Source organism: Filicampus tigris, chromosome 1 (assembly GCF_054856515.1).
Source record: "Filicampus tigris isolate MCC_2025a chromosome 1, RoL_Ftig_1.0, whole genome shotgun sequence".
NCBI lineage: Eukaryota > Metazoa > Chordata > Actinopteri > Syngnathiformes > Syngnathidae > Filicampus > Filicampus tigris.
In genome coordinates this window covers 6349406-6366261 of record NC_141217.1, presented here as the reverse complement: position 1 = coordinate 6366261, position 16856 = coordinate 6349406, and the positions used below count along the sequence as shown (strand labels likewise).

Below are 16856 nucleotides of genomic sequence, written 5' to 3'. Positions count from 1 at the left end.
AAAGCTATAATATCCTTTTGAAAGAAACTTAAAGCAAGAGAGGCGTCAAGTACACCAAATATAGCAACCAATGGGGAAGGCTGCAAATTCACGTGGAGTAACACACAGATTTTTAACTACCGAACACCACTGAGGTAAACTGAATGAAGAAAAGACTTAAATGAATAAAAACAATTTAAGTTTGAAAAAAAAACATTTTTTATAATATAAAATGAAGCTATTAATGCTCCATTTCACAAGCTCTTTCTAGCTTTGGATTATTTGGTGACTTTGTACCCTTTAAAGATTTCGGAAACTAAGGAAAAGTAATGCTTTCAATGACTATATACGTACCAGACTGGCCACGACACAACCAATGCTGCCTGTATAATGAGCTAGGTGTTTTGCGAAGATGAATGGACCAAAAGGCATTTTTTTACTGAGCAATCTGAAATTGACTGAGCCATTTCAGTGAAAAATGTCAATGCAATGCTTTAGTGACAATGCACGCTTTGAAGAGACTTGTCATTTAACTTTGCAATTTATTGTTACAAGTGGAGAGGAAGCTTTCTGACTTGTACATATCTGTTGTCATACAGAGCCATTATTACTGTACATATAGACATATTGTGTGTCCTCAATGGGACACAGACATCGTGACTGCTTACACAAAACGCAGAACATTATACACAATGGACAGTGATGATAGCAATAACACCAAGACAGTATTTCCTTTATGTCAATCAGTGTAGATAGATAGATAGATAGATAGATAGATAGATAGATAGATAGATAGATAGATAGATAGATAGATAGATAGATAGATAGATAGATAGATAGATAGATAGATAGATAGATAGATAGATAGATAGATAGAGAGAAAATAGCACCACAAAAACTACATTAGAAATAAAAGTCAAGTAGTTTGGAAATGTAATCAAGAGTTCTGGTTACTTTGAATAATGTCTCCCACGGTCTGCAGGACCATTGCGAAGTGAATATTAAACAAATAGTGTCTGAACTCACAAAGCTTTAATCAAAGCTATTATGAATGGCTGACTGCACAAGATAAGACGAAAAGCCAGCAGAGGAGACATTTCACACCGTAATCAGGTAGAAAAATAGTGATTGCTGCATTTATGGCTCTCCATATACATATGTCACTGCTCATTTATGACACTTTATCCTGACAAATTATAGTGCACATTCAACATTACAGTTTTGTAAAGCATGGCGTGTTGGGGTCAGCAGGGATCATTCCGACCATAATTATAATGGCAGTAACAGCAGATTTATAGTATTGCCAGATGTAGAGCCCACATGCCGCCAGGCAGTAACTAAATTTTATAAAGGCTCTTTTCACCATTTACAATTCATGATGAATAAAACAGGAGAATATTTGGCTTGTTGTGCTTTATAATAAGCAAAATGAATTCAATACACTTCAAGACAGAACACTAAACAAAATCCCCGCAGCAGCAAAAAAACAACAACAAAAAAAACACCACCTCAAGACGCAGAGCATAAAATGACGGTTCTACAAGACATGAACACAAACTGAAGAATTAAGACTCAGGTTAATCAGCCATATGAGACACAGCTGGTTGAACACAAGGGCAGGCAAGGAGCTGATTAGATGAAATGGAGGGAGAGGTGCGGAGCTAATGACAGCAGCTGAAACCAATGACTAAAAGTAAACACACCAGGAAAACGTCTTGAGAACCGAGGAGCAAAATAAAAATGAATGAAAGCCAATGAAATTCCAACAGAAAACTGCTACAGTTAGTTGAGACAGCTCAGTCCTTGAAGTCAATCACTAGTTTTGGTATTCATTTTTGGTGATGATGGAGCTATCAGCTTTGGACAGTGGCCGATACGGGTCACAACAATTGCGACACTTAACTTAAAACGGAAGTGACCTGTAATATTCGTTCGGAGACTGTGCACAGGCCGACCCAGAATGACAGACTGCCCACCCAGTGAGATTCATGAAAAAATATATACTTTTAAAGTTTTCGGCATGCATTGCACCATCATATACTTACAAATCCATTTGAATTTATTACACATCGTTTTCATTCTACACTGCATGTGCCATTATCAATATAACAATATTTTTTTCAATGTATTGTGCAGCCTCCTCTGTGAGTAAAAAATAAAACGTAAAAACATAATAATAGCTCTCTTTTGAAGTCGTACTTAACCAATAAATAAATAATAGGACGATGTTCTAAATAATACTTCTTCTGTAGAAAATCCATGGTTTAACAACATATTTTCAGTGTCATAATTTAGATAATAAAACAGTAGTGTCACAAGGATATTCATTTAACACAAGAAACCTGTCACTTCAGACTTAAGTTTTCTTCCTCATAATCGTTATCTTCTCCAACCTGTGTTCCGGCAGAGGTGGGCATTTTACGAAATGTTGCTGGTCCGTCATTTGTTATCTGTCAGCGGCCAGCATACTCATCTGTCATTCGTCAGTCCATCATTTTTTGTGACGAACTGAATTGTAATCATCAGTCCATCATTTAAGTCTGTCAGTTAGTCCGTCATTAGTCTGTTGGTCCGTCAGTCGGTCCTCCCAAAAAACGTCAGAAAAATGGGCGTCCGCCAGTGACGGACTGATGGATTTGGTTAGTGATGATTATATTGATGGGTGAAAACCTACTTCCGTCATTCGTCAATCCGTCATTTTAAAAGGTGTCTCGTCATTCGTGAACCGTCAGCAAAACGGGGGTCCATCGGTGATGGATGGATGGATGGACCAGTCTGTCAGTCTGACGGAATGCCCACCTCTGCTAACAATTAAGGAAGTCAGTGAACTCTTTCCTCAAGCAGCTTTTTGGTGTTTTTCTTTGTTTCTATGAGCTTTGAGATCTCTGATGAAATGTCCTACGCATGCGAAAACTTCCTACTGTAGGCTGATTTGACGGCCTAATCCCAACCCTAACCCACCTCACTATCTGCATTATTAATATGACGTCTCAACGGGTAAGGAGGAATTTCAGGACACTGGCACGTTTACTCAACACTGAAACATTTCTGTGAAAGCTTTGCACACTGTTACCTTTTTCGTGTGTCGTCACTGTCCTCAGCTCCGAACGGTAGTCAGAGGCAAACTGTCTGGGCAGTTCAGCGGGGATAAAAACAAAAGTTGTCTGTAACAGCGGCAACTTAAGATGGCTGCTCTCTGGCTTCAGCCGCAAGAGGCCTATTGATAGTCCATTCATATATAAGTCCACGGCCACAACACAGTGCACTCCTCCCGTCATTTGTCACGCAAAACGTTAGTCAAGTGAAACGCATGATAACTGGTCCTGTGAAAAACAATTAAACCGGATATTTTCATGAAGTTATTAAACTCCTCTGGGTGTAACAAAATGGACATGTCTGGGGAAAAGAGTAAGTTTTCTCACCCTAACCTACTGTATACTGTGTCTACTGTGACTATTAAGATGACAGACTCTACTACTCAGCACAAAAACTACCAGAAGTGTCAAATGCATGTCCAGAAAGTAAAAACGCTGCTACAGTGCACGTTTAGCCGCCCGTTGAGTAGAAGCACCTGTGGCTACAGCCAAACTGTAGCAGGGTTTTTACTTTCTGGACTTGGCTTTGCCATCTCTAAAAACTACATAACATTGATCATCACATTCTTAGAAAAAAAAATAATAATAATGATGATGCTGGTTTTTTTCATGTTGTCACAGTAAAATGAAAACTAGCAATTGTAAATTAATTAATAAAACTCTAATGCTGGTTGAATTTGTTGACAGCACATGTCTAATACTGTAAGTTATATCATATTGAGAAAGGAATGCTTTAACTAAAATGCTACCATAGATGCTGTAAAACAGGAAATCGACAAATACATAAAGGGTAAAGTTGAAATTCATATTGACGTATTTTATTTTGTGCAGTTTGTCCTGAACACTTCTCATTGGGATTCACCTCAACAAAGTTATTATAGAACAGCCTCTTGTTGTTTTACATTTTATTAAGAGCAACATCAGAGTACTAAATGTACAGAGGAAGAATCCAATCAGAATCGCATTTACAGTGCTTGCAAATACAGAGCTTAGTAGTACAAGAGTAACCAAATCAAAGTCACTTGGAAATCGTAATGTGTACCGATACCTACAAAAGGAAGAGGTGCGGTTTGTAAAGACAAAACAAACAAATTAAAGTTATACAACATTTAGCCGTCACAGAGACAGACTTCTTTGTGAGTTGTGTTGTTTGTACGTGTTTGTAAATACAGGTCATATAGTCATAGGTCTTGTACAAAAAGTTCACAGAGGTACTCATGTATATATTAAACACAAATATAAAAACTTTTAGATACAAAGTACAAACCTTTCATTTTTATGGCAACAACACAACTTGAGTCAAGTTTCTCATGACAGCTATGAATTGTGATTGTACTTTAGAACAGTGCGTCCCCCTCTTTTTCTCAACCAAATAAAATAACCCTATTCAATTTCACTCCTGAAAATATATAATGCTTATTTTGCAGCCCTCTTCCAATCTGATTGCAGGATCCCTCTGTGAATAAGAACATTGGTCAATGTATTCCTGATTCTATCCAGGCATTTTGAAACTGAGCTGTTCATTTGATTGGTTGACAGGGCATTGCCACTTCCGTCACTGGATTCGCTGACAGTCTCCATGTCTCCTTCTATTCTTGGTTCCTACTAATGTTTTGTAGTTTGAGGCCGAACCTGTCTGAGCAGCAGACCTGGCGTTGACTCAAGTCGCATCAATCAACTCTTCACTTGCTGCAAGACTGTTAGACGATGCTAAGGTTTATTTTGTCTGATGTATGTATTTTTTCATTAAAGCATTTCTCCAGAAAACCAACCCAGGGGTGGTTTGCCCAACGAAGAGAGGCCTGTTTTCCGAAGCAGCTCTCTACTTTTGTGTGCTACTTTGGTATGCTACACAATGGGAAGAAAATATAGCACCTTAAGGTGTCACGTTTTTCATATTTGTCTTTGAGACTCCTTCACAAGTCTGTATAACACTGCCTTCCCAGCAAATGGCCACATCAGAGGCATACTGTAGAGCCCGCATTTGTTCACCTGTAATTGTGGGACCAAATTCGTCAAAGTGGGAGGTCGTGTTCAACTTTTGCACATTCAGATAATTAGATGCACGGTGAAGCCAGCGTCTGTGAAGTGACAATTGCTTCCCACACAAAGCATTGAGTCTGTGAGGTGTTACACTCCACACTCTGGTCGCATGGAAGCTGGCAAATTCACAGGTTGAATTCAAGCCCTTATCCTGCATTGATATCTTACACCCGTGAAAGATAGCCACTGTGAAAGGGGCTAAGAAGAGCTGACTCAAAATTTTGACATTCTAAAGTATCGATTGATAGTATGGATAAGAGCTGAAGAAACGATAAGAGAAAACAACAACACAAGATAAACATTTCTCTTTCATTTTACTTGTCAAATTTAAATCATTTATTCGTAATTCCTTTGATGTTGTCTGTAAAATTAACGCCATCTCCCCGCTTGTAAGTGAGAACACAATGGTGGTAACTAAAGAGAATTCATATACTGAATTTTCCCTTGTGGCACCATCGGCCTAATACACAAAATGCCTACTCCTAATAAATATTTTTCACAAATCCGTATAAATCTGTGTTAGTGAGCGCTTCTCCTTTGCCAAGATAACCAATCGACCTCACAGGTTTGGCATATAAAGTTTCACGATTCTTGCACACATGCGCCTTACGCTGGCCTCAAGAAAAAGCCCACTCTAAAATGTGCAGTTTCATCACAGCACAATGCCACAGATGTCACACGTTTTGAGGGAGCGTGCAATTGGCATGTTGACTGCAGGGAAGCGCAACAAAGTGCTCAATTGTACATAATTTCATCATCATAAGATGCCTCCAAAGGCATTTCTGTAGATTATCCAATCAACCTCACAACCACAAAACACGTGTAAAGACATCATCCCAGGACCTCCACAACCAGGATCGCCTCCTCTAAGATCATCCGAGACCAAATTTCCGCACAAAGTGTCAGAAACCATCTCAGGAAAACGTTGTTTTTGTAACCAAGGTGTTTTTGAGTGGGCAAATACTCAGTCCGCAGCCATCTGGACTTTTTAAAGAGGTGTTCTTGTCATAGATGAATCCCCGTTTTGTGATTATGATGCCTTGCGGGTGAGCATTTTCTGATGCCACTGTTGTGGATCGAATGACCTACAGCGGTGGTGGGGGTCATGGTGTGGCCAGTCCTATGTTATGGTCAACAAACAGGTGTGTTTTATTGACGGCCTTTTGAATTCACGGAGATACTGTGTGGTGATCCTGAGACTCTTCTTTGAGTCGTTCATCTACGATTGTCACCTCATGTTGAAAAGATCTGCACACAATTCCATCCCAGTTCTTGCATGGCCGCCATACTCACCAGACATGCCACCCATTGAGCCTGTTTAGGGTGCTCTGGATCGGCGGAACCAACAGTGCGTTCTAGTCCCTTCCAATTGCCAGCAATTTTGCACAGCCACTGAAGAGGAGTGGAACAACATTCCACTAGCCACAATCTACAACCTGATGATCTCTATGTGTCGGAGAGGTCACTGACACATCATGTAGTAGAAGTGTACCTTACGACACGGGGGACTTGGTACTGGGGTACACAGCCCCAAACCCAAGATGGTTGCCTGTCCTCGACATGTCTGGAGAAGCAGAATCCGGTCCGCGGCAGTAAAAAAGTTGGGGACCACTGGCCTATGGCACTTCTGTGCAATAACCGTGCTGTAATCAGCATCTTGATATGGTCTTATTAGTTTGGCAAAAGAGAAATGCTCACTAACCCAGATTTAGATATATCTGAAAAATATTAAAGAGAAATAGGGTATTTTATGTGCACAGAAAGTCTCAGATCATTGAGTTTGGCTAATGAAAAAGGAGCAAAAATCAAAGTGCTGTGTTTATGTTTTCGTTTAGGGTATAAGATTTTCCCAACATCTAATTACCACAACTGGCATGTCAATACATTACACTTTGTTATATGGCAGTGCAGTGTCTCCAGCTTGAGCAGACTTCTTGCTGATTGATTGTTTGTTCGTGCCGAGGGGAGCACATGCTTTAATGGGGAGATAAGGAAACGGAAACGCTAGTCTGAAAATATGAATTTGTTGTCACAAAGGCATGTCAAGTCTTTGGTGTCTTGTTAAGACTTTTCATCTATTTTCCTGTCTGAACTGTTATTTTGTTTGTGAACTTCACTATAATACACCAATCTAATAGGCAACACCTACAGTCGATACAAACAAAAAGGCAACAAAGCACAAGTTATTTCCATACATATGAGAGGTAAAAGTGAATTGATGATTTTTTTTTTTCTTTTCCCCAGCTAAATGTAAGTCTGGAATACCTTATGAACATCACACCTCAGATTGAGTTACAGAAATTCTAGTTGTAAAAAAAAAAAATCCTTTCAAAGTAAACTTGGTCAAGTTTCAAAGTTCCTGACATGATTATATTGGTATCGAATTTCACCACTAAATGTTGAGCAAAACTTGATATTTTTGAGTTGCCAGATACAGTGAAAGTAATTCAGAAACAATCAAAACACAGTATGTCCACAGTCTTTCAGGGAGCCTAAAAAGTCACAATGATCAACATTTGTTGTGTGACTTTGATATGTTTGAGTGCAAATGTTCATGTGTTTTAGACGTGATTCGGGATTAGTGCAACTTGGGTCTTATGTTGGTGATTTATTTCCTAAAATAACATCAACAGTAATCTTATAGCCAGTCCCCACCCACCACAAGGAATTGTAAACAAGTCATTTGTGTCTCCACCAGGAACCTAACTATCATTCGATCAGCTTTGTTTTTTAGTGGCAATGTCATAAGCTTTCAATATGTATTCTATGCAGCCATTATACTGTGTATATTTTCAAATTAATTGAAGATTCTTGAGGCGATATCATAAGACATTTACGATTTCACTTGAGTTAAGACTGTGGTTTGTTTATATATTTATGGGAAAAGGTTGATTCCTAATAAACATAACATGCTCCAGTTTCATGTGTTCATTGAATAACAAGATGACCCCATGCACAGAAGCAAAACAAATTAGGTACAAACCACTGTCATGCAAAATGTAGTGGATAGCCCCATTCACAAATAGTTGATTTGAGGGAGGCTTGTGCTCTATGTTTAAGAAAAAAAGAAAAGAAAAAAAAGCTATAACATGCTCACAGTGATGGTAGTGTTTAGTTGATGATATTTTGCATTTTCTCCACATTCAGAGGGGAGGGAGGCAAACAAAAGTCAGTAAATGTTAAAGCAAAAACATGCAAAAAATAGAGGCATTCGACAACATACCAAAATCTCTTGGTGGCACTGGAAGATTAATCAGGGGATCAAAAGTTGATGGGGGGAGTTTCATCAAACGACTGTGACTGTCTCTGCAGAAGCTTTTTGACAGGCCATCCAATATTTAAATATTTCAGTTATTTTATTAATTATTTAACATGCAGAAGACCAACCACCATTTCACTATGACTTGCAACTCAAGAGACACGCACAGAGTTGCGGATAAGGCCCAAGTTGAAATAAACCAAGATTATCCTTTGATAAAAGTTTTCCATATTACATCTGGGACAGCTCAAATCTTGGCTTGTGGAGTTGGCTCAGATACACAAACAATCCAATCATCTTTTTTTTTTCTTTAGATATCTTTCCCGATTACTCGTTCAAAATCCCTAATTCCCTATTGCCATAATTGCAGTCAATATTGTGACAAATCATACCTTATTTGGCAAAATATGAAACAACATACAAGTGTGACAAATGATTGTAACACCATCTTGTTCAAATGCAGTTGGTTGTCTTCTTGGCAGCTACTGTAAGATTTATACCATTTATTATTCATGTGATGAAACACGGTATATCATAATTAACATGTAAATGACAGTAAGTCATTGGTTTCCCAGCCGACCATGAATACAGAAGAACCAAAGATGTCTCATCGTCACTGCTTTTTCCCGGCATAAGAGCCGGAAATTACGCCCCAGTTTCTGATCTAATTGCAGCGCCTACAGAAGTATTATACTGGTTGTCTAAAGATATAATACATGTACTGCTTCAAAGTGCAGGTAAGAAGCTTGGCACAAGGTTAATTTTGTTTTTTTTAAAGAAATACTGTAATTACACATGTAAACAAAGACACTATCTCAGACCTATCTTAAACCTTCCCGAAAACGGGTGAGTTGTTGGGGAAAAAATTGTGACACACCTGTACACAAATAGAAGCAAATATCTAGAAAATACATTTACATGTGTATAATATACATTTTTTTTTTCATAACCCTCTGTCTATTAAGATAACACTCTTCGTTCAAAAATATATATGTTATGTCAAAGAAGCAACGCGGCAGCCTGACACACAAGTGAGGCTGAACTGGTCTATGTCATTCATGAGAGTGGTTTCCATGTTGGAAATGGGCAAAAAGCAGTTTTGCGCCACAGTGTTTTTGTCCCAGGCCATCTGGGCACGTCCTTAATAGCTTGCATTTATGATGATGATTTCATGGGGGGAAACCTGCTGTGATGTATCGTAAGGAAATGGCGATAAACCCATAATCACCTTGGTGACTTACGGTGACAATGCAGTTAAGTCCACATCTGTCAAGTGCTATCTACAGCCAAAAACATTTATATTTGCAGAAATGTATTTGTGCTTTGTACAAACCGACAGCACGTACAAAAGTCGACTCATCGGTGGCTTCCTGAAAGCACAAACATAATCCATCCTCTCTAGGGTTGTGTTTCATAGTTAAATGATTGGAGCGAAGAGAATCTCAAGAGAGCCCTATAGGATGCTTTCACACTAGCAGCTTTTGGTCCGTTTTGATCTAACTCGTGTTTGTATTCCCCCTTGGTGCGGGTTGTTTAGTCAAGCAATAACTCGGTTGCAGAACAATCAACTTGTGGGTTCCAAACAAACTCTGTGTGGTTATGTAGTGTTGAAAAAACTAATTTCATCTTACCCCAACTGACCAAAAAAAAAAAAAAAAGAACCCTTAACAACACCATGGTGATGCAACAAACGGCAAGTCATAGCGAACTAGTCTTCACTTTTACATGTATGAAGTTACCATGTGGAAGTTGTTTCATTTGCGACGTCCCCTTTAAGTGCGCTATTTTCTGGGAAAGTAAAACCTGATTCCTGTTTACATACTTGTGCCTGTCATTGACCAATTAGATAAGTGAGCAATCTGGTTCTTTTTTTATTACCATATGAAAAGAAACCAACCAAGGGGGAAAATATACCTGGTTTTACAAGCCATCAAGTGTTTTGGACCAGAATAAGAGAAGTATGAAAGCACACCGTCCTGTCTTTCCTGCCTATGAACTTAGTTAAAAAGTGTAAAACACTCTTAGCATAATCCCCAGAAATCTTGGCTGTGTGATACTTACTCATCACTAACTTGTTGGGTCGAACTTTTGGTTCTTTGCGAATGACCTGGATCCTGAGATATCCCTTTCTTATATTAATTTGTCCATATGTACAAATGACTGTTTTCATTTTATTCATAATATTTTTTATAATATTCGCTGATTTTCTTTCTTTAGACTTTATGAATATTAATTAGCTTCATAGGCTATTAAGCTATGGTCCCACTGGTAAGCTATGGTCTCATAAATGGAATTAACTTGGGGAAGTGTCAGGGTTTCATCTTCTAATTACGTTCCTATCCATGTGAATAATCACATCCATACAAAAACGTATTTGCTTGTGAGGCTCGTTGATCGATTGCTGAATTATGAACAAATATAATACTGATCCCAAAACAGGGTTTAAGTGTAATATAATAAATTGTTCAAGAGAGCTAGACAGACCTGAGGCAGTTAAATGTCCTGTCCAGCTGCAAGCCGTTTGATGTATAGTTGTCCCTACTTGAATCCACACATACACGGGCTGCTGTGAGAGAGGTTGCAGCAAACAAATCTGCTTTCAAAAACACTACGAACTTTCCAGTCATTCAAATCAGGGATGAAAATCTTGGATGGAAGTCTTTCATAAGAGTGGCAAATCCAAGGGCCGTTGGATCTTCATTGTCAAGGGTGTGGCAGGGTGTTCTGTATAAAAAATAGCACGGTTCTGTTTTTAAAATGTGAATTTAAATGATATTTTTCCTTCCATCTTCCCAGTCTATTAAGTGTTTTAAATAAATAACTGTATGACCCTTTTTCAAAATATTTCTGAAAACTACATATTCAAATACATCTGGAGCATTTTCACATTTCTTAAAAAAAAAAAAACAACAAAAAAACAAAACAATGTTGGTACAAGGTTAATATAGCTGTCTTTGTTTTGTCCATCTGTTGTCATTACAACTTCCTTCTATCCAGGTTGTGGCACATAGTGGCATTATTGGCACATTGTTCAGAAATTGAGTTCATCTTCCACCCGCAGAAGCCCCTTTGGGTGCCTTTGTCAAATGTCAAATATGTATCAATGATTAGAGGAATCGGAGATGTTCACAGTCTCGTCCACACGTCCTGTGAATGCACCAATGCGGTATACAGTCTACATCTTAACGGTGAAGTATGGAGTGGGTATGCACTGTGACTGCTCTGCTTGTCATCTCTAGAAAAATAAAATATCTTCACCAGTGTCCAAAGAGAGATCACACTACTTTACAAAAGAAGCCGCTGCGTCCATTTGGATCCTGCAGAGATGCAAAGAACAAAATAATTACACCTGATCATGAGCCCAGTTTTAAAAAAATAAAATAAAATCAGTAAAACACAGACAACTTTTTTTATTTTATAAAATCAATTAGATTAGTTAGTTTCTCTCCGTGCCCGCAGCGCCGCAAAACATACATTACCTTTCCATTACGTTTAAGATAATGTCTCTGATCTTGCAGAGATAATAAGGAATTTAGTGCCTTTAAAGAGTGTAGCAACGGGAGCGTCGCCATGGAGACCTGAACTGACGGAGACAAATGTATGTCCAGGATCAAAAAGGTTTTTTCCTCTCACTACACTACCTGCAGGAAATCTATTCATTTGCAGATATGGGTCAATAGCAGACCTAATACCTTCCCCAGGGTCTCCCGCAACACTGCAGGTCCAGAACATGTGTTTAATTTTCACCATTTGAATTTCAAATGCTGCACATTCAAGCGTTTATTAGCATGGTGAATAAAAATGTCAAGTCAAGTGAAAGTGGCATTATTTCTTTAGTTCTAGAAATCTTCAAAGCGATATCTCGTCAGACGGTACTTTTTTTATGTTATTCTTTTTTTTACAGGGGAAATGAAATCATTTGATGGTCATTTAACTTACTGTAGGTACTAAAAATGATTGATAAACGATACAAAGTTGCAATGGGCGTTTGATTACATTTTTTTGACTGACTATGGAGAAAAATGGACATCAATAGCATAATTACTTGATTAATTATACTTGTTTAAACATTTTTTTTTTACTTTTACATTTTTTTACATTTACTTTTTGCTCGTGTCTGTGGTTGTTAGTCATTGCTTGTTTTGCTTTGCTTGCATTACTGTTACAAATACTTCTCAGTTTTTATTTTTTCTGTCGTAATTTGTCTTTCGGTTAATCTTGTTTGTCTGCTTCTTGTGCACTTACGATCCTGTTCATTGTACTTGCCACAGTTCTTGCAGCAGTTCTATTTCCGCGGAAGTATTTTCTCCCTCCGGTTGTGGCTCCATCCATCTACTTTAATTTGTTTCCTGTCGATTCGTTATTTTGCACGTCACAACTTCTGTTGTTTTCAGTCAATAGTTTGTGGTTATGTTCTTGTGCTCCGTTTGTTCAATAAAATTGTATTTAAATTGCTCTTATTTTGGTTGGCTGCTTTAGTGTTTAAGATCAGCACATTCTGACTATGATAATTTATGTCATGCCCTTCATTAGACAGCAAACCTCACACCTGCTCGAGCAGTGCCATCTATTTTACCTTAACGACATCAAGAAATGTTTAATCAACAAGTCCACACCATGGACCAAATTAACGATTGATTATGCCAACCTCTGAATGAAAATTCATTGTTTCACAGCAGAGGTGAAAGTAAGAAGCGCACAGTCATACAATATCAAATTTACAGTACATACTTTGACAGTGATGGCTGCACAGTACCTACCAAAGCATGAATTCAGGAACACTCTTCCTCCAGAGGGAAGTGAACAAGGCCTTCAGCTTGTCAACAAGAGATCTCAAACCATTTCTCTGACACAAAGGCGACAGGAATCAGTTGTCTTTCAGAGGGGGAAGGCCTGTGAATTAAGTTTAAATATGTTAGAACCTTATCTTCAACCTGATATTCAATATGAGGTCACAATATTTAATTTTGGCAGTTTCTATTGTAATAAAATATAATGTCTCTAGGCACATGTATTGATTCTTCACAAACATTATTGCTACATAAGTGGACAATTATCCTAATAGTCAAACTAATGGGTTGCAACGACCCCAAAAAAATGATATGCACATACAGTATTCACCAGCAGTACACTATGTAGGCGGTGTGCTTAATTATTGAAGACACTTTGGACTGTTTGTACCAGATGAATTACTCTTCCCTCACTGCCAGCATAATAAATCTGTTGCAGACTTTGGATACAATAAGTAAGTGTGACCATCTTTGCATGCCCAGCAGCTCAGATGACAGAAACGGTTATCCTCTCTGACAGTGAATGCTGTTAAAATGAAGAAGCTTCTCGTCACACGACACATACAATGTTCAAGGTATTAAACTCCAAAAGGCAATATTTGAATGTTACCCATGCCTGCCATCTCCATCCACAAAGTGAAATGCTTTCCAAATTGAAGTGAAATACAGTACATGTGCACCACTGCTTTACTAGCGTTTGTGTTCTGGGATCTCCCCATGGCTAACAGGTAAACATGGATTTAAGTGTTAAATTGAAGTGGCGACTGTACTTTATTAAACCGACGCGGACGTATTTCACTTGTCAAATATTTACATTGCAAGCCTTCTGGGAGGTGAAGTTGATTTTTCAAAATAATATACCTGTCTGCAATTTCTATCAGGCAGAAAATATCCTTGTAGGGACGCATTTCATCACATCTATGGGCCGACTCATTTTTCACAAGAGCAGCAGCAACAGCCCCTGGTGGATTTCAATCATACAGTAGTGTGCGACTGAATGTACAGGACATCCATGCTGCTCAACCAGCATTCTAGGTTCCTGGATTTGGGGCTAGGCAAGGTTGCTTCAGGTTTACGTCAGTTCATTTCAAGATTAAAGTGCACCACGTAACATACTACAGAGCAGTCACGGGGGCCTAAGACTCCCCAAACATTCAGATGAAAAAAATTGACATCTTAGGATCATGTAATGCAAATCATGGGAACTGGTTGATTGATTTTCAGTTGAGCGAATGTTTTGTCATGTCTTCACTCCATAAAAAAAGTGTTTCATTAATAGTTGACAAAAATACACTCATATAATCGTCACCTTGGAAACACTTGTACGCAGTTGTGGTTGTTATGGTTTGTAAAGACAGACAGCTTAATAATAATCGATATAGCCACAGGACTCTCTAATGTCAAATATAATCTGTGCTGGGTCACGGTCGACCGATTTCAAAACAGTTTTTTTTTCCCCATAGGAAATTAAGATAATCCATTCTTGGTTCAAATGGTTTCGATCATACAAACGTATTGTCTTCTATCTGTGTTTCCTGTTAAAAAAAAAATAAAATAAAATAAAATAAGGCACTAACTAATGAAAAATAACAGAATAATGGTCGGCGAGCCTTGTGACACAACTTAGCACCCTTTCAAAAATGTGTCAAACAAATGGAAACGACTTTCAATAGTAAATGATAGAAAGACTGAACCAATTTCCAGTGCAGTTATCACAAGTGTACTCGGCCGATATACAACGCTACGCATGGCGGTTCGGAGGTTTGAACTTGAGATTTTGAGGCCAAAATGCTTGGTCAAACTCCAACTTGGACAACCTCAAGAATTCCATTGTAATTTTCCACACATTCTGACATGAAGTGAAAATGATTGCTGGAATAACTAACATGTGAGATGGGTCCTTGCCTAGTGTACCTGTTTCCATTGTAAGCAGTCTTGTAGACGGGCGTCTGCTGGATCATCTCATCGGTGTAGATGGGCACAGCAGTCCGAACACACTCATGAGAGCACTGCAGGCTGTCATTGTAGGCAGTGAAGATATCCACCTTACTTGGAACCCTGGCTGGGGTGAAATCTGTCAGGTTTTGGCAGCTTTCTTCTTGCTGGTGGATCTTGCGCTGATGGCTATTGTGGCGGCCATTTCCTGACTGTGCACAACTACAAAAACACGCACCAAAGACAAGAAACCAAAATAAAATCATACCTTGTGCTTTACACCTATACAGGCCTATCTGAAAAAAACACAGTGAAGTCTTCTCTGCATTGTCTTGTCTTGAGTCAAAAGAAAGGAGACTTTCCTACCAGTTTTTAAGGACGAGTGTTGTGATCAAGGCTGCGATAACCATAATGAGAGACACAGTGATTGTGATTATCTGGTGAACTGCCAAACCTAAAATACAGTCAAGAAACAAGAACACAAATATTAAAATTAACAGTTGAGAAAATGTCCATTCAATAAAATCAAAACATAAAATTGTTGTTGGTAGGACTGGTCAATATGGCCTTACATTTCTTTCTCCACAAAATTATGGCATATATATATATATATATATATATATATATATATATATATATATATATATATATATATATATATATATATATATATATATATACATATATTACTTTAAAAAACATTATAATGACGAAAATAAAAGTGCTCCCTCCTGGAGAAAATGTCTCTTTAAAACAATCATTTAATAAAAGTTAATAAAACATAAATGTTCAATAGTTTACATCAGCAAATTAAAAAAATAATGAAATCCTTTATATCAATTAATGGCACCGATCTACTTTTTGGTTGGCCAAATTTTATATGGAAAACTTTTCCATTGCGTTAAATAAGTGTACTTGACCTTTTAACAAATTTTTGTTCAAAATGTTTGCTAAATACTTGTTAGCTCTCTTTTCCCCACCCTAATGTAGACGATAAGCCTCACCCTCAACAAAAAACGTGACGTTCATGTCTGAGTTGATCATGTGTGCATGTTATTGTTTATTGTGTAAACACTATTTTACGATTAGTATGATGTGCGTGGGTGAGTGATGAAAGTGCATGAAAGCTCAGTGGACCCAATGACACATTGCAGCAAGTGACACACTTCAAGAGGAAAAGAGGAGAAAGAAAAGGGCCGTCATGATGAAAAGGCCTCGGTGGGCCTTATACATCTCACCTCTCCATCAACCAGCTGTCTAGTGGGACTGATCCAAGCCAATTTGTCTTTGGAAAGCTCAAAAGCAAGTGCAGCTTTTGGAAAAGCTGCCTGCTGCCTGGCTGGACAGCCTCCTCTCGGATTATAAACTTCTCTGGTCCAAGTCACCCTTGGATAAATGATATCTATACTTGGCAGGGGAAAGCCTTAACGTCCATCTGCAATCAGGAGTCCTTTGCCACAGAAAAGACAGATTAACCTCTGACAAGTCATTTGCATTTCCTTCATACCCTCTCTGGTCGTGACTGACGTCAAGGCTGTGGCCATTTATAAAATAACATCTGTCCAACCTCAGCGATAATGGAGCAAGCCCATGACCTTGATCAATAGCTGAAGTCCCTTCAGACCAGAATAGATTCATTTTATATTTGGTCATGGTAGCAGGGGCTATTGTACTCTCATTCCTGCAGGTTGAGCCATAAAATGCATTTCCCAATACAGTGGAAAGCGTTGCAAGTACGTTTTTCAATGGGTAGGC

At 38.3% G+C, this 16856-nt stretch overlaps 1 protein-coding gene across 2 annotated transcripts in view; it reads right to left on the bottom strand.

The window, feature by feature from the left end:
* Positions 1-3865: 3865 nt before the first annotated feature.
* Positions 3866-16856, bottom strand: part of ajap1 (adherens junctions associated protein 1) — a 49693-nt gene continuing 36702 nt past the window's right edge. For both annotated transcript variants that reach the window (XM_086049356.1, XM_086049367.1), the window contains exons 3-6: positions 15468-15555; positions 15081-15323; positions 13137-13269; positions 3866-11693 (exon numbers count right to left, since the gene is read on the bottom strand). In XM_086049356.1, the coding sequence (XP_085905482.1) occupies positions 13197-13269; positions 15081-15323; positions 15468-15555 (404 nt within the window). In that variant the 3' untranslated portion in view covers positions 3866-11693; positions 13137-13196. The remainder of the gene's footprint in view (positions 11694-13136; positions 13270-15080; positions 15324-15467; positions 15556-16856) is intronic.